Source organism: Saccharomycopsis crataegensis (assembly GCF_037102585.1).
Source record: "Saccharomycopsis crataegensis DNA, jcf7180000000085, whole genome shotgun sequence".
NCBI lineage: Eukaryota > Fungi > Ascomycota > Saccharomycetes > Ascoideales > Saccharomycopsidaceae > Saccharomycopsis > Saccharomycopsis crataegensis.
This window is the reverse complement of record NW_027043830.1, coordinates 473,573-501,184: the sequence shown is the minus strand read 5'-3', so window position 1 is coordinate 501,184 and position 27,612 is coordinate 473,573. Positions and strand designations below refer to the sequence as shown.

Genomic DNA, 27,612 nt, shown 5'->3' with positions numbered 1-27,612 from the left:
AAGAAAAAAGTTTAAAGCTTTTTCCCTTTGCAGGGCCCTGTTGTTTCCGCCAGGGCTGCGTGACTGTTTACAAAATGCCTTTAATTTTTGTATGATTTATGTAGGATCTATACACGATAATAGCAACAATAACTACAACAATGTCCAGGGAAAAGTCGCCGAAAAAAGGAAGAAAGAAGGATGCGATAGAGCAGTTCATCGGGTCTCACCAGATGTTGATCAAACCAGGGTTGTCTCAGCTTCGGTACATGATTTTGGCAGATGGACTCAACGTGCCTGAGGGCTACGAAACATGCCCCTATCGATGCTATGTTTGGTCGATTTTATTGCGAGTGCAGCCCATAAACACCAACTTCTACTTGGAGCTTGTCAGTAAAGGTCCTCCATCGTCGTACTCCAAGGTCAGAAACGATACTTTCCGGACATTGGCCAAGGACGAAACTTTCAACCGGAAAGTCCACGAGAACTCGTTGGTCAGAGTCTTATCGGCGTTTGCATGGACCCAAGAGAAAAACAATGGTATTAATGAGGAAGTTTTGTCACCATATGTTCAAGGAATGAATATATTGGCCGCACCTTTTTTGTTTGTGTGCAAAAGTGAACCAGAAGCGTTTGCTATGTTCTACAGCCTTTTAACCAAGCATTTGCCGCTATATATCACCCCAACCCTCGATGGCGTCTATACTGGTGCCAACTTGGTGGATATAATCCTCAAGATTGTCGACCCAAAACTTCAAAGCTGGTTGAATTCCAAGCTACTTAAACCGGAAATGTACGCTTTCCCATCAGTGCTCACGTTGTCGACCTGTACGCCCCCACTAAGCGAGATCTTAATCCTATGGGACTTTCTTTTCGCTTATGGGTGTCATATGAACATATTGCTTGTGGTAGCTCAGTTAGTACTTATCAGATCACAGCTCTTGGAGTCGAAATCCCCAATGTCGCTACTAAGAAACTTCCCTCCGATCAAGGCCAAAGAGATCATTAAGCTATCCATCAGTTTTGTCACAAAGATTCCCTCCAACATCTATGATCTTCTAGTTCGACATACCTATGACCCAAGAGTGAAACTAGAGCTCCAACTGTTGGGATAATAACGATAGTAATAATAATATTGGTCATCTGACTATGCCGCTTACGTAATACTGGTGCGTTTTGTAAGGAAAATCTCATTTTTTTTTTTTGATAAAAAACAACAATCAGACAGCTCACAAATCTATATTATATCTATATAGTCGGGAAACTGGAAATCTTCTCGGCCATTGTCCTGGGAGAACAGAGACACGTATATCTAGGAAATTAGATTCAAAATATAGAAAAATGAGTGACCAAGAGGCAATTTTCCGTACGTATTTGATAAACCCACGCCTGAAGAAGAGCCAGAACAACAGCTCATCGCCTTGCTGATCGTTGTTTGATCTGGAAATTATGGAAGTGAAATTCTAACATATCATTATTTTCTTCTAGGTTCTGCGGAAATGTCTCTTATTCAGGTATACCTTGCCACCGAGCTTTCCAGAAATGTTGTGTCGGTGTTAGGTGAAATGGGCAATGTCCAATTTCGTGATCTTAACAAGGATATCAACAGTTTCCAGCGTTCATATGTTAAGGAGATTAGAAAGCTAGATAATGTGGAAAGACAATTAAGATATTTGAAAGGAATAATGGCGAAGCAGGAGACCCCGGTGCGCATAGTGCATTATGAAGAAAGCGATACCATTAAGAATATTGCACCATCAGCATCACAGATCGACGAGATTGTGGACACTGTTGGTAGATATGAGGAAAAAATTACTGATCTTGACTCCTCGTACGACAAGTTGAAGAAAAAACAGATCGATTTAGTGGAAAATAGATTTGTGGTTTTACAAGGGAGTGCATTTTTCAGCAAGAATAATGACACCCGTCAAACAGCGCAACAAAGATTATCAGTTGATGAGGATGATGCCCCACTTTTATTCGAACAAGAAAGTATGGAATCAGGGTTTGAAATATCACCGACAGACGAACAACACAATATGTCTGCTTTGTTATCATTAGACATCGATTTTATTGTGGCCACCATTCCTAGAGATAGAGTCGAGCCTGCAGAAAAGATATTATGGAGAGTTCTTAGAGGAAACTTGTTTATGAACACTTCTCAAATATCTAAGCCACTTTATGACGAGAGAGCAGGGAAAGATATTTATAAAGATGTGGTTATTATATATACTCACGGTAGAGCGCTTTTGAATAAGTGTAAAAGAGTTGTCGAGGCGCTAGACGGGAAGATTTTCCAAATAGATACCAATCCTGATTTAATAGAAGAGAACTTGAACAGTATAAACTCTCAGTTGGATGATGTCAATACCGTTTTGAACCAAACAATGTCAACATTGACGGTGGAATTGAACTTGCTAGCAGAAACCTTAGAGCAATGGGGTGTGACCATCAAAAAGGAAAAGGCGATTTATGTCACCCTTAATATGTTTGATTTCGATCACTCCAGAAGATCATTAATCGCTGAAGGCTGGGTTCCAACTGATGATATCCAATTAGTAAGAAATGCCATGCGGGAGATCACAGAAACCGCTGCCACAAATAGTTCAACAACAACGATTGTGGTGAACGTTCTTGAAACTAATAAAACGCCCCCAACTTTTTACAGGACAAACAAATTCACCTCTGCTTTCCAAGCCCTTGTTGATGCTTATGGTATATCTAGTTACCGTGAAGTGAATCCTGCATTGGCCACAATTATCACCTTTCCATTTATGTTTGCTCTTATGTTTGGGGATATTGGACATGGTTTCATTGTTGCTCTCATAGCATTCTTCTTGATCATCAATGAAAAATCGTTAGAAAAAGCAGTTAATGATGATCTCTCAGAAATGGTATACGGGGGTAGATACTTGATTTTCTTGATGGGATTATTCTCGATATATACCGGGCTCTGTTATAATGATATTTTCTCGTTATCATTGACGCTTTTCAAGAGTGGTTGGGAATGGCCAAGTGATTTTAAAGCTGGTGATCTTATTGAAGCCAAGCAAGTTGGTACCTATTTCTTTGGTCTTGATTCCAGTTGGCATGGTACCGACAATGGATTAATTTTCATGAATTCATACAAGATGAAATTGTCGATTATCATGGGTTTTATTCACATGACATATTCACTTTTTTTCTCCCTTGTTAATTATCGATACTTCAAATCTCCTGTCGATATCATTGGTAATTTCGTTCCAAGTTTTTTGTTTATGCAAAGTATTTTTGGTTATTTGACCTTAATGATCGTCTACAAATGGTGTGTTGATTGGATCAAGATTGAAAAACCAGCCCCGGGGTTATTGAATATGCTTATTAACATGTTTTTATCTCCTGGGACTATTGATGAGCAATTGTATCCTGGCCAAGCGTTTGTTCAACTGATATTGCTACTCATTGCATTAGTTTGTGTTCCTTGGTTATTGCTTTACAAGCCTTTGGTACTTAGACATAAAAACAATAAGGCAGTCAGTGAGGGTTATAAAGATTTGTACTCTCAAGAAAATCATAACTCTGTGTTATTACTCGAAGATAATGCCAGTGAAGATGATTTGATTATTACCGATATTAGCACCGAAAATGATAATGAAGGTGGTGGACATGGTCACGGAGACGGAGAATTTGATTTCGGAGATATTATGATCCATCAAGTGATCCACACTATTGAATTCTGTCTTAACTGTGTTTCTCATACTGCTTCATACTTGCGTCTTTGGGCCCTTTCATTGGCCCATGCACAATTATCCTCGGTTTTATGGGGAATGACCATTTCGAATGCTTTTGACGATTCAAAGCCATCACTTTTCACAGTTTTCAAAGCATGGTTTTTATTTGGTATGTGGTTTGTCTTGACTGTTTGTATTTTAGTTCTTATGGAAGGTACATCAGCCATGTTACATTCCTTAAGATTGCATTGGGTTGAAGCGATGTCCAAGTTCTTTGAGGGAGAAGGGTATGCATATGAGCCATTTTCATTCAAGGCTCTATTAAAACAAAATAAGGAAGACTGAATCTGTCTAATTGGTTGACTATAGTGCTTTCTGGGAGGGAAAAAATGAATAAATAAACAAATATTATATTATCTTTTTATGAGATGTTGTTTATATTCTCATCATAGGTGGTCTCATCTGTGTTTTATGTGTATATATGTAAAGCGAAATGAAAATAATAAAAGTTTGAATGTCTATATTCTGGGTTCTTGTCATACTTCCTACATTAGTTATGATATTTAACATGTTTTATGTTTATTTTGGGTAACCCGGGACTTTAAAAGAGCATTGAAATGTTTCATAGAACGGGCTACGGTCCATATCACCAAGGACTCTTGTACATAATTCTGGTTTTGTTGAAGAAAACAAACAACAACTCTGCACTATCTATCCTGTTTCCACTTTTCAATTTTTTTTTTTTTTGTGTTGGCCTTTGTCGTGTTTTTTTTGCTTATGTACATTAAAAAGAAGATGTCATGGCTACAGAATGAGTTGACACATGCAGTTGTGTACATCAAGATGAGCCAACCTTTGACAGCAATCTCAAAAAAAAAAAAGTGATTCGACGCGGTAAACATGGGAGGGATAAGCGACAGTTTAATTATTGGGAAGAGATAATTTATCAACGATCAGATCGAGATTGAGATGATTGGCCATGACGTATTTGTGCTTGAAATAAATTTTTTGTTTTCTACCAACAAAGGTGCTACAAAGGTTCGGCTTCTGCCACCCCTCAATATACCAATTTGATAATATGGGAATATCAAATTTATTTGAAATTCAAAGAAAGAAAAAATGAATAAACAAAAAATAGATCTTGTATGTGAAAATGTGTGTGTTTCTAAATGACTGTAGAGTGAAGAAGCGATATAAAAAAAAAGTATAAACCTATTGTAAGAAATGAATATTTTCATCATAGGAATGCAAGGACTAATAACCAATATAAAGAATAAGAAAAAAAATAGTAATACAGAGAGTTCGCAGTAAATATGGTTAATCTATGACCAATATGAGGAAAATACAGAGCAATTAACAAAGCAGAAGACAAGAAATAAAAATGCGGATGATCAAATCAGCAAAAATTTGAATCAGATAATGGGAAAAATAAAGAACAAAGTCAAATCACCATTCAAGTTTCAGAGCCCACTTGACTGACTTCTTCTTTGTCTTTGTTGACTGCGATTGATTCAGATTGAGAGAGTATTCTTTGGTGATCAATTTCAAGTCGTGAGATGTCACTGAGTTCATATTTTTGGACTCATTTAGCTGGATGGAGGAGTTGTATTTTCTAAGTTGTTTCATCCCACCATTCAATGAGTTAGATTGATCCTTGAAAGAACTCCCTTTTCTGAAAAGTCCATAGTAGCTCTTACTCCGTAGGTAATTCTTGAGAGCGTTTTCGGTATAAAAACCAACATGGCCAGACTTGTCTTTCTGCGTAGCTGTCGTCTCTTTCGATGATTTGCATTTTATCACCTCCTGGGCTTTGATGATAGCGGCCTTTTTATGTTTCTTTCTGTTTCTCTTTGTTTGGTTCGCAGCGATACACACGGTATCGTCTTTATGTGAAGGAAAAGGGATTCCTCTGCCATTATCAGAATTTAATTCGGTGGCATATCGCGTAGCATCTCTGTTATTACCATTCTGTGCGGAAACAATAAATGTGACGGTATCATCACTTTTGTATTTCAATGATGATTTTGTGGGTTGGATGGACTTGTTTGGGGTGAATAGTCTTTTTGGAATTTCTGGAAATGAGTCAAGAGATTTTGAAACTCTGACCGCTCTGCCGTGAGATACTGTTTGAATTTCAAAACTGTCCTCGTCATCATCTTCATCACTCAAGCCGTTATAAAACTGACTAATATCACTGAATGAGAGGTCATTGTTTAGTGGGGCGTCGAGTTCTGCAAGATCTTGGTCTTCTTGTAGGAAATTGGTTCGTTTCGCCTCGTCTTCCGATACTTCAGTTTCCGATGTTTCATAGTTACTGTGGCTGTCTGAATGATCAAAGATATCTTCCATGTCATTAAAGGAAAACGTTTCAAAATCGTTATCATCAATGAAATCAGCATCAAACGGATCGTCAAAGCTGTTATTGTTGGTGAGAAAATCGTCCTCTTCAAAGACATTATTTGATGGGCTGAGCCCGGCAAAGCACGAAATATTAGGCGATAGTATTTGATCTATGGTTTGTGTCAGGAACATTTTTGGTTGTTGTGCTGATGAGTTATCGGTTGCAGTCGGTTGTTGTTTCCAAAGAGCACCCTCAGTTTCCTCATCATCTGATTGATTATCGAAAAAAGCGTTGTATTCCGAAGAAACAATGATAGCTGGGGGCTGGAGTTCCGACGATGTCGTGCTTGATGATGATTCTATTATTGGTTGAGTCTCGTTCGTTTTTGATTGATCCGCTAGTATTGGTGATGATGATGGCGATACCTCATTGGAGTGCCTTCTGGAGACACGTTTATGGGATTTTCTCTTGTTATGTGATTTTCTTGTCATGGTTGTATAAGGTGGAAAAATAAGGAGCCTGGAAGGTGGTTATGTATTATATGATCTGTTGTAGGTAATTGTGAATTGGCTAGTGAGCTATAGATAGTAAAGGCGATGACCCATATCAATCAAATACAGTATTCTAAAAGGGGAGACCAGAAAACTTTAAAAAAAAAAAGGTCCTTGTACACTTTCTAGCTAATCTCTATCAACATTGCAAGGTTCCAATAGATGTATATACAAAAAATAGAAATTTCGACATTCTCTTGAGGAAAAGAGAGCAAAAGGGATCGGCCGGCGAGGTGCGTGGAACAGGATTTCCCGATTCGGCAGAAAACCAAAACAAAGCTGCCCCTCACCGCGACGGACGGCCGCGACGGTAACGATAATAGTCAGGGAGCACTGTAACCGCATTATTCAGTTATTACTTTGGTGATCGGGCGAGACCCTTACGAGAATATAGAGCATAAATATATATATATGTGGATATTTAAAGTTAAGTACGCATTAACCCACCAATTAAGTACCAAATATAAAGTCGCAGACAGTCGAGTTCGAAAATTTGGGAGAACTCCTAATAGACGGCAAGTAGTTATCCTTTTGGACAAAGAAAAAAAAAATAATGAGAAAAAAAAAAAAAAAGGATTCAAATATATTCATATATAAATGAAAATAAAACTTCTCATCAACTATTAGATTAATGGTGATCAGGATTTCTCAACTCACTCAGACATGACTCAATTACAGTGTACTTTTCTCCCTCCTTCTCCATTCTGTCTGGCAAAATGTTCTCCTCTCTCTTCCTACTAGTGTCCGTCTCCTGAAACTTCCATAAGCTGGCTAGCATGCTCAAAATAACTACCACTTCACCACCATTTATCTGAAGAAATAGAGAATGCTCTCCAGCCGCACGTGAAAAATGATCCTCATGTTGAGATCGCCATGCACCGATCATATACACGTGACTGAAGAATAACTCTCACATATACCGGGTAACGCGATGTCCAGAGGAAAAAAAATTTTGTCAAAAAAAATTTCACCTACACAATTTTGCAGCAGGAAAATAGCTGAAGTGCCCTCTTCATCAGTCGTATCGTTTTTCGAATCCCTATATTATCATAATGACCTTTGTCTTGACTGAAACCGCTGCCGGTTACGCCTTGTTGAAGGCCGCTGACAAGAAGATCTACAAGAGCGCCTCTTTGTTGGATGACTTGAACTCTTCAGACAAGGTTGCAGCTCAATTTAAAATTGCTGCTTTCTCCAAATTCAGCTCTGCTGCCAATGCTTTGGAAGAAGCTAACAGTGTTATCGAAGGTAAAGCTTCCTCCCAATTGAAGAAGTTATTGGAAGAATCCAAATCCGACAAAAAGACCACCCTTATTGTCTCAGACACAAAATTGGCCAACTCCATCAACAAGTTGGGCATGAACTACCAAATCGTTTCTGACGCTGCTACTTTAGATATACATAGAATCATCAAAGAATACTTGCCAGAATTATTGCCAGGTATGAGCGACAGCGACTTGTCCAAAATGTCCCTTGGTTTGGCCCACTCCATTGGTCGTCACAAGTTGAAATTCTCTGCTGACAAGGTTGACACCATGATTATCCAAGCTATTGCTTTATTGGACGATTTGGACAAAGAATTAAATCAATATGCCATGAGATGTAAGGAATGGTACGGCTGGCACTTCCCTGAATTGGCCAAGATCGTTACTGATTCCGTTGCTTTTGCCAGAATTGTCTTGCACATGGGTATCAGATCAAACGCTGCCGAAACCGACTTCAGCGAAATCTTGCCAGAAGAAGTTGAAACTCAGGTAAAATCTGCTGCTGAAATTTCTATGGGTACTGAGATCACTGATGTCGATTTGGAAAACATTCAAGCTTTGGCAACCCAAATTGTTGAATTTGCTGCTTACAGAGAACACTTGTCCAACTACTTGACCTCCAGAATGAAGGCCATTGCTCCAAACTTGACTGCTTTGGTTGGTGAATTAGTCGGTGCCAGATTGATTGCTCATGCTGGTTCTTTGCTTTCCTTGGCTAAATCCCCAGCTTCCACTATCCAAATCTTGGGTTCCGAAAAGGCCTTGTTCAGAGCCTTGAAGACCAAGCATGATACCCCAAAATACGGTTTGATCTACCACGCCTCATTAGTTGGTCAAGCTAACGGTAAGAACAAGGGTAAGATAGCAAGAGTTTTGGCTGCCAAGGCTGCTGTTGCCCTCAGATACGATGCATTGGCCGAAGAACGTGATGACAGCGGTGACATTGGTTTCAGTGTCAGAGCTATTGTTGAAAACAGACTTAGTGCTTTGGAAGGTAAAGATATGAGAACCACTTCTAAGATTGAACGTCAAACCCCAAAGGTTGAAATGACCGAAGCTAGAGCTTACAATGCTGACGCTGATGCCGTTCCAGAGGCTGACAAGGACTCTGATGATGAAGACAGTGATGATGAAGAAGCTCCAAAGAAGCGTAAGAGAGATTCTGATGATGAAGAAGAAGAAGAGGAAGAAGAAAAGAAGTCCAAGAAATCCAAGAAGGATAAAAAAGAAAAGAAGGAAAAGAAGGAAAAGAAGGAAAAGAAGGAAAAGAAGGAAAAGAAGGAAAAGAAAGAAAAGAAGGAAAAGAAAGAAAAGAAGGAAAAGAAAGAAAAGAAAGACAAGAAATCCAAGAAAGAGAAGAAATGATTAATTCAATCTGACTATAGATTAAATTTTATTATTATTATTAAAGACTCATCCCTCAGATTCTTTATTTCAACTACCCAGACTCTTATACATATCACAACTTCCCTCTTCTTTTTCTCTCTTTTTTTTTGTTTTAATTATCTTTGGTCTTCCTCAAAAGTGTAATTTCGGTCATTTTTTTTTTCTTTTCTATTTTTTTTTTTTTACATTTCTTTCTTCGTCTTATGTTTTATTTCATTTTTATTTTCATATTATTAATGCATGTTTTATTGTAGCAGAATATCAATTGTAATTCTTTTTTTTTTCTCTCTGTGGGTTTACAAGTATGTATAATTGCCAGTCTACCTTAACAAGTTAACAAGAATAAAAATATAATACACACCTTAAAAAAGCCCCAATTCAAAATCTTCATCACTGAAATAACTCACCAATATTGTTCTGTCAAAGTACTTTGTACCATTGAATTTCACATAGCAGGACTCACAGTCATCAATCGAATTAAATTTGATAAATACTTTACCAAATCCTCCTAGTTTTCCAATCGTATGGAACTGATCCTTCAAGTCTATCTTCTGTGATAATTGTGGAACTTTCACTTCTTGGAACTCAATCTCCAAACTCTTGATCTTCTTCTCCACATCAAACTTGACTACCTTGGTCTCGCGCTCAATGTTGCTATAATTTTGCTCCTTGATAAGCCCAGAATAATCAATCATATTGAGAAGCTGTAGTACCTTTGTTGGATGTCTTTGAGATATTTGCTTACCATCTGAAGCTTTGATTAACTGACGGAAATTCATGACAGAATCGCTAGTATTACCAATACATGATATGTTCCACTTCAACTTCTGGTTTTCAATTTTCACCTCTTTCAAAGAGTCCCACGCTTTCGAAATCACTGACGGATCTTTAAATTCCACAAATCCAATTCCCTTAGAAGTTCCTTCTTTGTCACGTAAAATTGTCACAAACATTAGTTCACTGTCCACTTTTTCAGCAATCACAATACGTAGCTGTTGTTCATCAACGTTAATCGGTATGTTGCTCACAGTAATCTTTGACGGCGAATCTTTTAAAAAAGTCTGAGTATTATCAAGTTGCTCTGCATGATGGTTGAAAACCGGAATACAATATTCATTAGGCCTTGAGAGTTCGAGAGTAAATATACCTTCATTATCATCGTGTACTATATATCCATTGAGTGCCAATGCTATTGTGGCTATATGGTAATTTTCAAACACAACAATAAGGCTTGATTTTCTCTTTTGGTGGCTCTTGATCTTTATCTCCACATCTTCAAACACTTTCAACGATGACAAAAATTCTTTGAAATAGTTTAGTATCACATCGACCAACGCATTCTTTACATTGTTGACTACTATAACTCTAGCATTTAAAGCGTCTTTTGGATCAATAAGAGAATTCTCTTCCAAGATAGCTTTACTGTTATCATTCTTAATAATTTCAACCATTTTTTGAATATCAAGTGGCTTCTTCCCGGAGCCAGGCAATGGGAACAAACCCAACAACTTAGCCTTTTCCGCCCCAAGTTCCCCAAGTTCTTTAGGTTTTTTATCCCATAGCGTGAATCCCGATCTATCTCTTTTATCGATAGAAATTGCATGTTCTAACTCTTCAGGAGTGAAGGTGTCCCGCTTGGTGAAATAGTCATCATGATCTGTGGTTCCCACATTACCATTGTGATCGTCTCTATCCCACTCACGATCCCCGTAACTTCTCCCTCGGTCATTGTACCTTCTATCACGTTCCATGCCTCCTCTAGAGTTGTCACGTCTAGAATAGGAACCATAGTCATCATATCTTCCTCTGGAACCTTCATGTCTTCTATATCCCCTAGTTTCTCTCGTCTCTCTTATCTCTCTTGTCTCCCTCAATTCTCTTGTTTCCCTATTTGGTGGCCCCCTCTGTTTTGGGCCAGTAGGTAAATTGAGCCGCCTTCTATCTGACATTTCTGCTTTATAATATTATTGAATATACTATCAAAGAGAAGTCCAGCAGCTGTTTTGCCTCTTTCAAAACTCATCAAAAAAAAAAAAAAAAAAAAAACTTTTGGCAGAAAATACTAAATGCACGCATTACATAACGTCATCAGGCTTAAATTTAAAGTCTTTATCTCGGGTGGGAGAAGAGATTTATAGCATTGAAGGAAATATATTGAAGGATCCAAAAAATATTATGTTCCACTTTATTTTATTGAATAATATTTGCTTTTTCTTGCCTTTAACCTTCGACAAAGACATCGAATGGTCCTAATCATCGGGCCGCATAGACAAAAAAAATGAAAAAATCGGTGATCGAAAACCCAAGAAACACTCTGTTAAGAAACTCATTATAGATAATATATTAGAAATAGAGTCCCATTCTGTTAACAAAATGAAATTCTTAAGTATCACATACTTCGTGTTCATACTAGCGTCAGTGGTACAATCAGCGTTATTGGGGATCGATTATGGTGGAGACTTTCTTAAATCAACCTTAATTGCCCCAGGTATCCCGTTTGAAATCGTGTTGACTTTGGAAACCAAGAGAAAGGAACCATTGTCGATCGCAATGAAACTGATTGCTGACTCCAAGAATGAATTCGAAAGATTTTACGGCTATGCCTCGACCCCGATCTGCTCACGGTTCCCAGAAACTTGTGTTACTGCCTTGAAAAGTCTCTTGGGACAACCATATTCCAACCAAACTTTGATCGAACATTACAGTTCTATGCATCCTGGTGTTCAAATGCTCGAGAATGAGAAACGAGGCACTGTGGATTTCCAATTTGACGACGGCTCAGTTTACCAAATTGAAGAAATCAATGCCATGGTTCTCTCTCACATCAAAGATCGGGCCCAAAAGTTTTTGAAGCAAGAAACTGGAAGCAGTTACTTGTCCGATGTGGTTTTAACCGTTCCATCATACTTCACCTCGAGTCAAAGATTGGCATTGATTAATTCTGCTAACATTGCAGGCTTTGTCAATGTTCGGTTAATTGATGATGGTGTGGCCGTTGCCGTCAATTACGCTTCCAATAATATCAAATTTAACGAAAAAAAGAAGCAGTACCATTTGATTTACGACATGGGTTCCACTTCCACTAAAGCAACGCTATTGTCTTTTGAAAAGGACGAGAAATCTTCAGACTCATCAATTGAAGTCTTGGGTTATGCCGTTGACCAGTCTTTGGGAGGTGAACATTTTACCAAAACTATCTTCGACCTTCTCAAGACCAAGTTCCTTGAGAAGCATCCGAGCGTTGATGCTAAAGCTTTCACTAGCAATAAAAAAGCCATGAATAAGTTATGGCAAAGTGCTGAAAAGACCAAATTGATTTTGAGTGCCAACAATGAAGCGTCATCCTCGGTCGAATCTCTATATAACGATGTTGATTTCAGAGCGATAATAAGTAGACAAGAGTTTGAAGCTGCCAATGCCGCTTCAATTGGGAGAATCATTCAACCAGTTTTGGAATCCTTGGCAAGCGACTTGAGCTCCTCCGGCAAGAAATTCGACATCAAGCAACTTGATTCAATTCTTTTGTTTGGTGGCTCCACCAGAGTCCCAATGGTTCAAAAAGAGTTAGCCAATTTGGTTGGTAAAGACTCGATTTCTAAAAACGTTAATTCTGATGAAGCCGCAGTTCAAGGTGGTACATTGAGAGGTGTGGTGTTATCTAAGATGTTTAGAGCCAAAGAAATCGGCGTAACTGAACACTCTCTTTATGATTATGATATGGATTATTCTGTTGATGGGAAGAGCTCTAAAAAAATTTCGGTTTTCCAAAAGGGATCTAACTTGGGTAATGTCGTGAAGATTGAATTAGGCAATTTGAAAAATATTGATAACAAGGAGTTTGAAATTAATTTATACGAAAATGATGAATTAGTGGAAACTGATAAGTTCAAAAATGCTAAATCGGAAATCAAAAAAGCCGTGGACAAATTATCTAAAGAGTATGATTTGGAAAAATGTAAAAAAGATTCTGGGTTGACATATGATGCTTATTTCACCCTTGACTATAGCAGACTCTTTGAACTCAAGAATGTTACTGCCAGTTGCTCGTCCGAATCCAACGGATCTAAAGGGTTTTTGCAAGGTATTTTACTGAACAAAGATGAGGAGGAAATCGACGAAGATGCTAATGATACTAATAGCACGGAACCTGCCAAGTCAAAGAGCATCAAACCAAAGAAATTGAACACAATTGTTAGTCATTCTAAAGAATACCCAGCGATCAAGCCATTAACTGCCATTCAAAGAGATAGTTCTGAAAGAAAATTGAGAGACTTGAGTTATAAAGACCAGATTAGAGTTCAAAAGACGGAATTGATGAATAGTCTAGAAGGTGAGCTTTATTCACTCAGATCAACCGTTGATGATATCATTGATGAAATTGGGGAAGGAACATCGAAAAAATTCACTAATAAGGAAATGAAATATGTCAAGGCATTCAAGCAATTGATAAATGATTACTTGGAATGGTTAGAAGATCAATCTTACGGGAAGGGCTTAAAAGACTTGAAGACATCGTTCATCAATAAGAAGATTGAAAAACTAAATATCATTGACAGTTATTTAAATAACCCTATCGGGGCAAAACACTTTACTGTCCTTGCTAACCAAGGAACTAAGGTTTATGAAGAGTTCAGTGCACTTTCCAAGACTTTCTCTGATGAATTCGAAGCATTATCACAGACTTATTTGGATAATGATCTTACAATCCAAAATTTCGAAAAAGACAGCCAAAAAATTTCCAAGAGTGCCGTTTTGAAGATTGAAGAGTTGAATCTCGAAAAAGAAAGTCTTAATTTTGTGGAAACTTTAGAAAAAATTGATGAAGTGATCAATGAATTAGAAAGTACTGGGGAAAGGAATGGTGATGACGATGATATTTCTACTGAAGATGCTGAACAAATTTTAAAGAGCTTCCGGTTATATACTACCACATCGTCTAAAATTGTCGATTTACAAAAAATGATTGCCAAAATTGAAAAAGAACAAAGCCGTCGTGTCAAACAATTGAAGAAAATGATGGACAGCCGATTGAAAAAGAGAAAGGAAAAATTGGAAAAGACTGATGACGATAGTACTTTAGTTGAGTCAAGCGAGCAAGACAAACCGACAGAAGACCTGAATGCTCATGATGAATTATGAATCAGGAGTTAACCCAGAAGGAGTACTTGAATTATATTATATTTTTTACAAACTGACTAAGCTATTATTTTTTATATAGATGCCTTTTTATTCTTCACTTTTTTTAACCGTCGGCAGGCCAAATGTATTTATAATCTTATTCTTGATTGATGTAGTTTGACACAGACCCAAAAGAGACACTTAGATATATCATTAGATGGGATGATCCTTATTATTGGTACCCGCTCAGTTATAGGGCTATATGTTATCACATGCTCTTTATTTATTGCCCTAATGTATATTTGTGACATGCGTATTTATGCACGTGATTGAATTTCGCTACATGTTTGCGGCCCTGGCGTGAAAGATTCTCAGTTTGGCCCCGATTTTCAACTTGCACAAAAAAAATTGAAATTTTGTCAAGGTGCACCATCATCAAGTTGGTATTGGAAGACATAATCTAAACTACAAAAAGTAAGTAAAGGATACGAAGTGAAAAGATATGATATGGCATAGATGGACAAACAAAAATTAAACAACGATGGAAAATTTATGAGTGAAGTTGGGAATCATAATGTATTTAGAAATTTGATAGACCAGCAGAACAAAGGATAAAGTATCGAATTTATATTATGAAGTGGCTATTTCTAAAAGTGTTTTAATCATCTATGGTAGCCTATAATAGAATGTTAAAGTGGCTCAGCAACATTATACAACAGTGAAGTGAATCACTACTGGAATTTCAAAAATTTTCATCCACAATAGAAATAATAATATGGGTATAATTATATCAAATAACCTCCAAGTGATAATCATATATCATAGTATTCGTAATATATCGAGAAATCGTCATTCAGTATCATCAGTGTCTAATTTTACCTTTGAGCATCTATGAAAAGGAATTTGCAAAATATTATTTGGTATGATTGTGAAACAATTTACTAACTATCCTCTTTATAGTGGCTCGTCTTACTGAATATGAAGTTATCGGGCGTCGTTTGCCTACCGAAAACGTCCCAGAACCAAAGATGTACCGTATGACTATCTTTGCTCCAAACACTGTTGTTGCTAAGTCTAGATACTGGTACTTCTTGCAGAAATTGCACAAGGTCAAGAAGGCTTCTGGTGAAATTGTTTCCGTCAAGATTGTCAAGGAAAACAACGCTACCAGTGTCAAGAACTTCGGTATCTGGATCAGATACGACTCTAGATCTGGTACCCACAACATGTACAAGGAATACAGAGATGTTACCAGAACTCACGCTGTTGAAAGTTTGTACTCTGACTTGGCTGCCAGACACAGAGCCAGATTTAGATCTATCCACATCTTGAAGGTTGTTGAATTGGAAAAGACCGAAGATGTCAAGAGACAATACGTCAAGCAATTCTTGTCAAAGAACCTTGCCTTCCCATTGCCACACAGAGTCCAAAAGTCCAAGAACGTCTTCTCTTACAAGCCTGTTTCTACTTTCTACTAGATACATTCCAAGGTTATTTAGTGTGTTTAATTAGTTACTAATGAATGATCTTCTCCGATTTTTATATATAAATGTCTTTTTTGTAGTGATTGATGATATCCGATCGGCCACTCGGATGAGAAGGACTTTTTTTTTTCACATGCCTATCAAATTGATTGTCATCTCACTGCCATAGCCAATAAATGTTGTGAGTTAAATTGTCCATTTAGCGTATTACCTCACTATTATCATTATTATTGTTGTTGTATAAACTGACAGTTACCCTTAGTAGTGCCACATGTGGTCTCCCATAGTAGATTATCCTGGAACAATATCACCGTGCGATTTGTTTATTTTTTTCTCTTCCAGGGCTCAAAAAAAGAAGAAGAAAAAAAAAAACGTTCTCAAAGATTTTGCCTTTCGCCGAAGTTGTGTTGTTTTTGTTTGTTTTTTTTATTTATACAAATAAATTTAAGGACAATTATAACAGTAGATACACAGAGTTATTCTATCTCCAGTGATCTCTCGCTCTTCTAATATCTTCCGTCAATTTGCCGCTCTTAATTTAAAGCATCGACACTCTACCCGCAATGGTATCGCAAATCAAGGGCAAGCATGACAGCCCTGCTACTCCAAGATCAAAACGTTTGTCGAAACCAAACAAGGAATACGATATTACAAACACTACCTACAACTCTGAAGATGACCTGGATTACCATCCCGAAGACGACTCAGAATTTGGCGCGTCGGACGATGACGATGAGGATTTCGAAGACGATGATACAGTAGTGTTTGATGAGGTAAAGAAGAATAGAAATGGTATTTGTTCTTCTTCCTCTTCCGTTTCATTAGACGGAGAAGACGTCAAGAATAAATTGCTCCCAGATGATCTCACTGGAAATATACCCGACAAGAAGGGAGAGCCAGCTTTGAAATTGAAAGCCCATAATAAGTTTGGTGACTTTATCCATAAGCACGAAATTCCTCGGAAGTTTTTACACGTTTCTATAGGGTTTATCACTTTATATTTTTACACTCAGGGGCTAGATACCAAGATGTTTATTCCTTATTTATCTACTGCCTGTGCAATTATCTTCAGTCTTGATTTGGTTAGATTTAAAATCCCTGCTTTCAACAAAGCTTATTGTCAAGCTGTTGGTTTCTTGATGAGAGAAAAAGAAATCGACTCGTACAATGGGGTTATTTGGTACCTTCTTGGATTAACTATTGCTTTCCAACCGTTCCCAAAGGATATTGGTGTGATGGCAGTCTTATTATTGAGTTGGTCTGATACTGCTGCTTCTACCTTTGGTAGAGCTTATGGTCATTTGACCCCAAAAATCGCTAAACATAAGAGTTTAGCTGGTTCTATTGCCGCTTTTGTCACTGGTATCATTTCTTGTTTAGTCTTCTATGGCTACTTTGTTCCAACTTACAAATATACTGAAGACATCTTGTGGTCACAAAATACTAGCCGTTTATCTTTACCAGTATACTCAATGGCTTGTGGGTTTATTGCTGCCTTGAGTGAAGGTATTGACATATTAAACTGGGATGACAATTTCACCATTCCAACATTGTCTGGTATTTTCTTATATTCTCTCGTCAAAGCAGTTGAAATCCACTAGTCGACTAAGAGATTTCCCTCTCCCTTAACCTCAACCATATCATCAATTTTAATAAAATCAACTTCATCCTATTATTTATCATAAACATTACCATTTCATTCTTTATCTGATTTTTATCTACTACTTTTCTGATATTCCCATTTACATTTCCCCCTCGATTTATCTTTTTCTGTTCTGTTTTTATTATCTTCATGTGTTCGGTCTTGAAAGATGTTGTTCATCATTGACCATCTGTTTAATTCATTTCTCTCCTCACTTATTTTCTGATTCTCCATTATTTATCTTTCTTTTTTTTTTTTTTTTGCCCACCTTTCATTAATACCTATAATATTCTAATACCACATTTTGATTTATGTTCTGTTTTGTTTTTTTTTACTTTTGCCATTGCTACTCTCCTGGCCTTTGATATCCTTCCCTACTATTGTGCTTTTCTTAGTTATTCCTATAAATTCCTAATAATATGTACGCTCTAAATCAACCATTGCATTTTTGGAAACATTTGATAGACCACTCTATTGAAAAGGCATCACTAACGATAAGCTGGTTGATTGTGTTACATGATTGGTATTATGAATAAAGAAAACAATGAAAATTAATATTAAAAAACAACTTAAATAAAATAGACTTGCACGAAGTAAAATCAAAAAGAGTGATATATATAAGCCCAATACCAGTAATGAACGCAATGAGAAACAAAAACAAAACAAGATGCAAAACTTCCCAAAAGAAATGAAATATAATAATAATAATAATAATAATAATAATAATAATAATAATAATAATAATAAGTAACCGCTAACCTTCAAATAAGTGAAGATAAGACTCACACAAAAAAGTGTCATAACTAGGTTCTCTTGCAGTTACCCTTAATAAATATCACAAGCAAAGAGAAAATTAGCTATTGAAAAAGAACTGAAGCAATAAGATGTTAAGGCCTTGGAAAATCATTCAAAGGTACCATAACGCAAACCGAAATAGCCATCTGGAGCAGAAGTTGGGCTTAACAAGGATTGTTGACCGTTACCACCATCAATTCCAGCGCTAGAGACGATGTTCCCCCACCAATTAACATCAACCTCCTTCAATTGAACCGCAAAGAAGATAATGATTGCAGAAAACGCCACCCCAGTATCGAGTGCAGAAGACAAAATATAGTTATACTTCTCCCACCAGGCACTCTTTCTGGTCTTGATCCAGTAGTTGAAGATGAAACCAAGAACAACCCCTGGAAGATAGTAACTAAGGTTATAAGGAGCGTAAATCAAGAAGCCACCGATAACTGTGGTTGGGAAGAAGTATTGTGTTTGTTTCTTGAAGTATTTTTTGAGAAGGATACACGCCACCGCAAGGACAGCGCCAATAAGGAAACACCATTTCAAGATTGGATACAATGGTCCAAAAACTCTTTGAGGACCAATAACCCCCCATAAAACTGAACTGGAATAATAAGTACGTTCCAGAGGACAAGTGAATTTATCCGGTTGATCAGGAGTACAAATACCAGCAATATTCGCGGTTTCCCAGCTGATGACGAGCAAGGAAGTGAGAATTTGTAAACCAATAGCAATCATTTGACCTCTAAAGATGGCTCTTGGTGGAATTTTAGAATAGTGAGCAATTTTCTGATCGGTAATGAAGTTTTCTGCTTGACCACCAATGTTGTAACCAAAAGCCTTCAAAGTCATAAGAGCATCACCATTACCTGGAATAGCGTAACCAATGATCAATTCAACAAGCACATTAAGACCAAAAGTGAACCCAGTAACTGAATAGATGATGGTAATTGGAATCAAGAAAAACACATTGATACCGATGGTAAAGAAAATCCCCCACACTGGAGTGTTTGCTGGGTATAGTTTCACACACAAGATGGCAAATACCAAAGATACAGCAATGATCACCATGAACCACCAATCTGGAGTTTCCTTGTATTTTGCCATCATACGAGAGTGTGGGTCCTTGAAATTTTCGAAATTGGATTTGCCGAAAGAAGTGAACATACCACCTAAAGATTTCAAAGATGCACTGATGGCCATCCAATCAGTGTAACAGGTATAGATGATGGTGAATGGATACATAGCGAAATAAGCACCATAAAGAACTAAATTGGCAGCAGAATAATATGGTGGACCATACTTTTTATACTTTTCGACATCAAGTTTACCATTAGTGATGACTTTTTGAACATTATATGGTGTACCAGTATTTGAAAAAACGCTATTGGAGTTGATTGGCAAGTAACCGGTCCATTTGTAATTGGAATAATACACACCAACAATGCAGAAAAAACAAATGATAGAACCACTAATAAAGTTCACCTGAGTGTAGAATGGTGTTGCCAATGGAGCATTGAAACTGAGGACATTCCAATCGAATGTACTCCAAGGATTCAAGCCAAGACCTGTAACAGAACCGGTGATGGCAGCCAAGTTGAAGTTTTGTGGAGCAATCCAGGTGGTCCAGTTGAAAGTTGACAAAGCGGTGAAGAGATAATCTGGAAGCCAGAACCAAGAGAATGAACCGGCACAAAAGATGAAGAAGAACTTATAACGGGACATTGACCATCCATGGATTGTTTCTTTGTGTTCAGGTTTCAATAAAGCCTGATTAAGAGCCAATGTCGGTAACAAAGTTGGCCAAACAGATTTGACTGGATAAATGGCTACCTTCCTCAAAATTCCAGCAAAACCAATCCCTAAAGTCTGGGTACTGATAGTAAGCAAAATTTCGTACCCGATGTTAACCCATTTACTGCCATAAAATATATCCAATTTTTGAACATAAATATTTGAAGAAACATAGACACCGCCGATAGCCACGTTAAAAATAATAGTAGCAAACATCTGCTCTTTATAACTCCATGGGCAAGGGTTCAAAGAGTGCCTGGTGCCAAATAAGGTGAATCCCCAATCTGGTAAAACTTTTTCCAAAAATTTACCGCATGGGTACAATAACATTTGACAGACTGAGGAAGTAATGGTGATGGCTGGTTGTCTATGAGTAAAGAATTCATTAATGGCTGTACCAATGATTGTCCAGAAGAACCCCAAGAAATAGGCTCTTATGGTTTCAACAGGCAAAGTAGGATCATCAAGTGGTGAAGAAATTGCTCTAACTTCAGGGTATGGGGAGTGAAATTCGTTCAAAGTAGCAAGCATTTTAGTTTGAAATGCCCAATCTTCAGGAGACATGTTGGTGTTGTTCTCCAAACCTTGAGCCAATTCTCCAATAAGCTGAAAGTCTTCAATTGGGAAATTTGGATCACCTTCATGGTAGACAAGAGATTCCTTCAAAATTTCTAATGCACGAGAAATTGGCATTTCATCTGTTTTTTCAAAAAGATACTCAATATCTGGGATTCTTTCACCACTGTCCAAATTTCCGTGGCCCAACTTCTCATATAATTTTTGTCTGTAACCTTCATCAAGTTGACCAAATACGTAATCATCTTCGCCAAGTGAGTGGGTGGTTGAACCCGAATTTAGGGTGACCAAATTATCACCCTTCTCATTGAATTTCTTTTCATCAATGCTTGCTCCTGACATTATTTCTGGTGAGGGCTTCCAGGATATGTGTTTTTGATGACTGAAAAAAAAAATAAGTAGAGTAGGAGGTTTATTAATGAGTGATGGAATGTGAGAAAAGTTTGATTTATATTATAATAAAAACAATAAGAAATGAATTTAGAATGTTGCTGGGAAGCCTACTTTTATAGTTTTGAAATGATATCCGCAAAAGAATTTCTCTAAAATAGATTTATTGTGGTGGATACTTTTTTCTTTCTTCATCTTTTTTTAGTGTACTACTGCATGCGTGGTATGGATTTTACACGGCAATAATTGATCATGGATAACTTGATAATGTATGAGCGACTGGCCTTATCGTCTTTGGTGACTCAGGAAAAGAAAGCTATTTTGTAAAAACCAGTTTCCCTATCAAATATATAAGTAGTTTGGCTTTCTATATAGAATACTATCGAAGAGATAATTGAAAAAAAAAAATGAACGATGAATGGCTTGAAAGAATCTCTTCTTCACTGATCGGAAGTATGGAATCGCTAGTTATTAGCAATCAATCAGATAACTGTGTATAACGTGCAATTATTTCTTTTTAGCTCTTCTATTCCCCCCTGTATGGCAATAATGATGAAATTGGATACTCACTGGTGCCTCTTCCACTGATATGCTTCCAAATTTCCCGTGATGCGATGATGATGGGGGAGAAAAAACTACTGCACATTCTTGACAATCTGCATGGTGGGCCTTTTCAATTGGGCGCACCGTTGGGTATGCCACACAATGCTTATCATGAAAAAAAAAAAAGCCCATTCCCAAAGATTAGATTCTATAAAAATATCCTTATCTGTCACAAGTTGTCAGAGAGTGATGTAATTTATTTTAGCAAGAGACTGCTCATATTTCTCAAAAGAATGAACGAAAAAAACTTACATGAAGAGAGAATAGGGGGAAACAAAGAAAAAAATATATGATAAATCCAAGATAAGTATTTCATCATCTATGTCTTTCTCTTAATTATTGAAAAAACAAAAAAACACTACTGGCTTCGTATATCAATTATTGAAATTCATGACAGGAAAATAGGCGTCCTTGGAATTTATTGATGACATGCGTACTCTTTTTAAATTGTGAACTGGTGATATATTATAACATTTAAATATTTCAAAATCACCATACCCTCTTAATTTTCCAAGGTATTACACATTAGGAACTCCGAGTATCATTCCTTGATTTTATTTTTTTTATTTCGATGTGATGTGATGTGTTCCATTTGAGGTTCTAGCGTTCTGTGTACTATTCTCAAAACTATCTAAAATATAAATTTTGAAGTCAAAACGAGAAAACATTCAAATACCCCTGTATAGACCAGACACACTCTGAAATTTAAATAAATGTCAATGTGATAGCCTCTTTTATAATCAAACACTCACTATTTACTCCGATAAGATTGGTTTTTTCAATTATTCAAGAAGCTTTTGTTTGCTGGCCTACAGAAAACTTCACAGAGGCATGCCTTTCACAACTATGAAACAGAATTTCAAACCCAAAAATTATAAAAACCCAAATTCTAGAAGAATAATAAAAGGTGAATGGCTTCTGTAAAATTTTCATCTTCAAGGAGCAAGTCAATATTTGATAAAGGGATTGGTTAAGAAGTTCTCTCGGTGAAAAACACCACTGAGGTCTTTCTCCCTAGATTGAATCGAGTGATAAGTATTGACTTAATAATATAGGGAATTTTTTTTTCTGTTTAAAATGAAGTATGAATATCTATCCGTAGCTTGGGTCGCAGTCAATTCTTTTAAGTGAGCTAATTATAGCATACATGTTTCCTCTGAGTAAAAGGTTACACAGGTTGTGCTGTGTGGTGATAACGCATGCACACCACAGACACGCAACCCAACCAAGACCACAAGACCACATACTCACTGTTGACGCTTGATGCGGAATTCTACAAATGGTTGCAAATATCTTGATTTAGTAGTTAATTATTAATAGGTGTGTTTGTTTGTGTTTCACAGTGTAACCCGTCGCTTCGCTCCGCGGGATGCGGCCAAGCAGGTACTTGCTGCTGGTCGCATGAAAAATATGTACAAATTTTGGGAAAACTCTGGCTTTTTGAGAGGACTTTGGAGAAATTTTTGACTTTTCCAATAGTGTGCCTACACGTGACTACACTTTATTACTATGTGTTTGGTGTCATCACTAAAAATAGTGATGAAAATATTTTTTTATCTAGATTATTGTGCTGTGTGATATTTAACAGCCTAACAATATCCTAATATAGTAATAACTTTTATTACGGGGGTGAGATAGCATCAGTATGCCATTGAAGTGGTATTTACTTGTTTATATGTGTATAAGGGCAACTGATAAGTACCACTAGTGGTATACTCTTACAATGATTGGTACAATCAGTTATATATAGAATATTCATACATTTGTAGTAAAGCACCAGTATTAATAAATATTTATTACCAATTACAATACAAAGGTAGTGCTTTCTACTCCTGATAAATTATTTAGGATGAAATAGGACAATGCGCTCAAGTGAATGAAGAATTCTTTCCAAGATGACAAGAAACAACTCTTTATCATCACCAAAGAATATTCCAAAATAATAAAACATTTACTACCAATAACCAAGCAGATTCACTCCTAAAAGCAAAGAAAAAGAAAAAGAAAGAAAAAATCCTTCCGAGATTACCTTTTTCTTCTATCATACGCTACTCTTTTGTTAACCATTTTTGGATATCGGGTGCTTTGTAAGCAAGGAACCATCGCTTAAAAGTTCATATGCCCCAGAAACCCATTATAAAATGTGGATATTATATATTTTTTCAAGTGAAAGGAAATCAACCTAGGATACAAAAGCTGAGCGGACCCAAACACTATCTCAAGTTGTAGCAAGGATTTCATTTCCAATGACGCTTTTCATCAAGCACAATAAGAGTAGCGACAACCAGAACAGTCCTATGATAGAAACTATGAAACGGGCGATATAGCTTAACTAGTGTGGTATGAATTAATAAACTTTAGACGCGTAACAGATTTTCCATCTGAATTCCAAAAAATGCAAGAGGCATGTTAATAATTAGTATGCTATGTCTTTTATTCAGCTCAGTTACTTCAACAGCTCTTTAATAAAACTCGAAGTATTTAATTTCTTATCTCGCCAGTGGTAATTATTTTTAGTGTTTGACAATGATAGAAGTATCAACATTATTTACGTCAATTTTTATGAGGCTTCACTAGGAATGTTCTCAATGCCAAACGCGTCACAAGACACCTGGATGTGTTGACCTATTATTTCGTGTCTCCTCGAAAGTTTTCTCAATGGTGCTATTGATAACTTTCTGGAGTTGAAGGAATTAGTATCTTTGGCGTATGGTGTGATAAAGCTCCAAATAGTGATCAACACTATTTGGAGTATATAATCGGTACTATAGATGTAGCAACATTAATATTGTGTAGAATAGCAGCTTACGGGTTTACCGATATGAGTTCTCCTACTACATGTTATGAGCATCGTGATATTTTTTTTCCCTTCTTCTTTTCCAAAAATTTGTACTAGAGGCCTACACTTTAATGGGAGCAAATTTCACCATGAGATGGAAGAATGCCAGTCCAAATTTATGATCACTTTATTTGCCTATAGGCATAGGATTACTCAAGTCCAGAGTACTGTTTCTGTAAGCACGTGTCAAATCAGATGCACCAATGAAAAAGGGAGACCTATAACCCGTCCTTATGGCGTGACAGATGGTCCGGGAGACACTGTCGGGGGGCGTTCAAAGAAAAAAAAGCAGTAAGAAAAAATAAAGTAAAAAAAAGAGCAGCGAAATCTTCAATTAAAAGACGCGAAATTTTGTTTTTGTTATGATAGTTTGAAAAAAAAAAAAACACCAAAAAAAAAAGCAAAAACAAACAAAAACATCAATAAAAAAGACCCAGGGTCAGGTCCATCAATTCTTTATATCTGATTCTAAATAATGGCCAAACCAGTTGGCACTCCTTTTGAGGCGCCTATAACGACGCTTCTAATCAGTTTGCTTGATGGCATTGCCGAACTCAAATACCAAGGCGAGGACATTGCCTATGTTTTCAAGACTTTGCCAGATCGCAAAACCCCAGAATATTACAAAATCATCCAAAATCCAATCTCGTTAACTATTATGAAGACCAACTTGAGAAAGGGGAGATATCCACACCCAAATGATTTCATCAGGGATTTGGCCCAGCTTGTATGGAATGCCAAAACGTATAACGTCAAAGACAGTCAGGTTTATAATTATGCCAACGTCATTGAACAATATATCAAGAACAAAATTATCCCAAGAATGCACACTGATCCTAAGTTTGAAAAATATGCTCCATTGATTCCTTATCCTGATTTGGGTCCGCTTCCTGAGGATTTACCAGAAGGCCAAACTTACACTCAACCAAAGAGACCTCCTCCACTTCTTTCACAACAGCCGGTAGTTACTCAACCTTCTCAAACACCACAAATGACAATGGCACCAAATGTGACGATACCTCAACAAGCTACAGTGGGTATGCATTCGCCTTCCATCACGAACTACGGTAATACCCCTGTAATTAGTCCGCATCAATCATCAGTCGCTTATACAACGAAACATGGCAGTTTAACTCCTCAGCCTCCTAATGGATATAATCCAGATTTGACTTATGATGCCTGGTGTAAGAGAGGCAGACCTCCAATTATTGATCGTCCATACGAACAAAGAATTAAAAATATAATGAGACTGTTGAAAAAAGTGAGGAATGAACGTGGCGATTTTGTCCATCTTTATTTCGATAGATTACCAGATTCAAAAGAATATCCAGAATATTACCAGGTGATTACCAAACCAATTTCTTTGGATGTCATGAAAATCAAAATTCGTCAAAGAAGTTATGCCAATGTCGAGCAATTTGTTGATGATTTAAACACAATGTTCGCCAATTCAAAGACTTATAACAGTCCGGGCTCCAAGATTGTTAACGACACTTATTTATTGGAAATGAGGGCACAAGAGTACATTAAAGAGGAAACCAGCAAGCCTGACAATGCGTTTATGTCAAGTGATGGCTCTCACTCTTTGAAGATTCCTGTAGATCATGTGGATGTCAATGGGAAAACTTATAAAATTGGGGACTGGATTTTGGTGCGTAATCCGAATGATGAAAACAAACCTATTGTGGCACAGTTATTCAGAATGTGGGAAACTCAAGATGGAAAGCGTTGGATAAATGTTTGTTGGTATTACCGTCCAGAACAAACAGTTCATAGAGTGGATCGTTTATTCTATCCTAATGAAGTTTGTAAAAGTGGTCAGTACAGAGACCATTCTGCAGAAGAAATTGTTGGCAAATGTTATGTGGCTTATTTTACCAGATATCAAAGAGGGGACCCAGGTGTCCAATTCGAAGGTCCATTATTTGTTTGCGAATTCCGTTATAACGATACTGATAAAGGGTTTAATAAAATCAGAACTTGGAAAGCATGTTTACCGGATGAGGTTCGTCATATTGAAGATCCAATCATCCCGTTGAAGTCGCTTCGTGTGATGCCGAAGATTGAAAGTCCCTTGAAACATTTGTTACCTCCAAACGCAAATTATAATGACCCTATTCCTGATCCTGCATTGGGTCATCCTAATGCTCCACCATTAATTGGTGCGGTTTATAAGAGACCACCTGACCCAAAAGATGATTTGGGCCAATACTCTACTTCGATGAATCCGAACAAAAACAATATCCCAAAGAACATCAGTAATGTCAAAAACGTCACCAATATTCCATTGCCTCAAAACGCTGCTGGAATGAATGGTGGTGTTGTGTCAATGAATTCAAGTTATATCCCAGGAAAAATGGCACCAATCCCTGGTTTCACTGGTATGCCAATGAACGGTGCTCAATCATATTTACCATCTCCGCCTCCTGGGGGAGTAATTTCTAACCAAGTACCATTTTCTCCTCCGGTACCGGTTCATCATGCTAATTCTAGTTACATCACCTTGAACTCGAACTTCTCTTACACGTTACCGGCAAATATTGATTTGGAATTGGAAGAGTACAATTATATGAGAATGGATGATTTCAATTACCGTAGAAGGTTTGGTCCAATGAATAGAGACCTTGCGGTGGCCACGGCTAACGAATTGCCAGTGAAAACTGAAGATGATCCCGAAGTCAATGGGGAAAATCAACTCACAGAGAATGGTAAGCCTCCATTACCAATTGTTTGGTTCACTTCCCCACCGGTATTTGTGTCGTCTAAGATTCAATCCACCAATTTATTGACCCTCAGTAACCTTGTGCAACAGTCAAGAAAGCGGGTTTTCCCACAAGAAGAGAATGAAGAAGATGATCAAGGAAATGGGGAGTTGAGTCCAAAAAGGGCAAGAGACAAAAGAGCAGCGGCCAAGACTAATGCAGCCATGGGCAAAGACCACAATCATGGTAGCGTAAATGATGAAGAGGTGATAGATGGGCCAGGGTTTGGTTTTGCAGGTATAGGTGGTATCAATCATACTGCTAAATATTTAAGTTGGAAATTTGCAAAGAATAATAAGTTGGATCAAGTACAGTTTTGATTCATGCTCAGAGGTTTTTTATTTCTATTTTTCTTTTTCACATTTATCTTCTTGTCTTTT

At 37.2% G+C, this 27,612-nt stretch overlaps 10 protein-coding genes across 10 annotated transcripts; 7 read left to right on the top strand and 3 right to left on the bottom strand. All coding sequences in view use genetic code 12, as the record gives it.

Moving 5' to 3' along the window:
- Window positions 1-140: 140 nt before the first annotated feature.
- On the top strand, window positions 141-1,094 carry BUB2 (Bub2p; the record flags this gene model as incomplete). The annotated part of the gene is made up of 1 exon (XM_064998549.1): window positions 141-1,094. One exon carries the CDS (start codon window positions 141-143, stop codon window positions 1,092-1,094), a length of 954 nt encoding a protein of 317 aa, XP_064854621.1.
- A 226-nt stretch (window positions 1,095-1,320) lies between these two features.
- On the top strand, window positions 1,321-4,034 carry DASC09_049490 (V-type ATPase subunit a family protein; the record flags this gene model as incomplete). Its single annotated transcript, XM_064998548.1, has 2 exons — window positions 1,321-1,345; window positions 1,468-4,034. 2 exons carry the CDS (start codon window positions 1,321-1,323, stop codon window positions 4,032-4,034), a joined length of 2,592 nt encoding a protein of 863 aa, XP_064854620.1.
- A 1,101-nt stretch (window positions 4,035-5,135) lies between these two features.
- DASC09_049480 (uncharacterized protein) lies at window positions 5,136-6,521 on the bottom strand (the record flags this gene model as incomplete). Its single annotated transcript, XM_064998547.1, has 1 exon — window positions 5,136-6,521. One exon carries the CDS (start codon window positions 6,519-6,521, stop codon window positions 5,136-5,138), a length of 1,386 nt encoding a protein of 461 aa, XP_064854619.1.
- A 1,112-nt stretch (window positions 6,522-7,633) lies between these two features.
- Window positions 7,634-9,211, top strand: NOP58 (RNA-processing protein NOP58; the record flags this gene model as incomplete). Its single annotated transcript, XM_064998546.1, has 1 exon — window positions 7,634-9,211. One exon carries the CDS (start codon window positions 7,634-7,636, stop codon window positions 9,209-9,211), a length of 1,578 nt encoding a protein of 525 aa, XP_064854618.1.
- A 383-nt stretch (window positions 9,212-9,594) lies between these two features.
- On the bottom strand, window positions 9,595-11,181 carry MUD2 (Mud2p; the record flags this gene model as incomplete). The annotated part of the gene is made up of 1 exon (XM_064998545.1): window positions 9,595-11,181. The coding sequence occupies one exon, from the start codon at window positions 11,179-11,181 to the stop codon at window positions 9,595-9,597; it is 1,587 nt and encodes a 528-aa protein (XP_064854617.1).
- Window positions 11,182-11,605: 424 nt separating this feature from the next.
- Window positions 11,606-14,371, top strand: LHS1 (Hsp70 family chaperone LHS1; the record flags this gene model as incomplete). Its single annotated transcript, XM_064998544.1, has 1 exon — window positions 11,606-14,371. One exon carries the CDS (start codon window positions 11,606-11,608, stop codon window positions 14,369-14,371), a length of 2,766 nt encoding a protein of 921 aa, XP_064854616.1.
- Window positions 14,372-15,125: 754 nt separating this feature from the next.
- RPL20B (60S ribosomal protein eL20 RPL20B) lies at window positions 15,126-15,828 on the top strand (the record flags this gene model as incomplete). Its single annotated transcript, XM_064998543.1, has 2 exons — window positions 15,126-15,129; window positions 15,311-15,828. 2 exons carry the CDS (start codon window positions 15,126-15,128, stop codon window positions 15,826-15,828), a joined length of 522 nt encoding a protein of 173 aa, XP_064854615.1.
- Window positions 15,829-16,397: 569 nt separating this feature from the next.
- On the top strand, window positions 16,398-17,435 carry DGK1 (diacylglycerol kinase; the record flags this gene model as incomplete). Its single annotated transcript, XM_064998542.1, has 1 exon — window positions 16,398-17,435. One exon carries the CDS (start codon window positions 16,398-16,400, stop codon window positions 17,433-17,435), a length of 1,038 nt encoding a protein of 345 aa, XP_064854614.1.
- A 944-nt stretch (window positions 17,436-18,379) lies between these two features.
- On the bottom strand, window positions 18,380-20,980 carry DASC09_049420 (uncharacterized protein; the record flags this gene model as incomplete). Its single annotated transcript, XM_064998541.1, has 1 exon — window positions 18,380-20,980. The coding sequence occupies one exon, from the start codon at window positions 20,978-20,980 to the stop codon at window positions 18,380-18,382; it is 2,601 nt and encodes an 866-aa protein (XP_064854613.1).
- Window positions 20,981-24,945: 3,965 nt separating this feature from the next.
- DASC09_049410 (RSC subunit protein) lies at window positions 24,946-27,552 on the top strand (the record flags this gene model as incomplete). The annotated part of the gene is made up of 1 exon (XM_064998540.1): window positions 24,946-27,552. One exon carries the CDS (start codon window positions 24,946-24,948, stop codon window positions 27,550-27,552), a length of 2,607 nt encoding a protein of 868 aa, XP_064854612.1.
- Window positions 27,553-27,612: the final 60 nt, after the last annotated feature.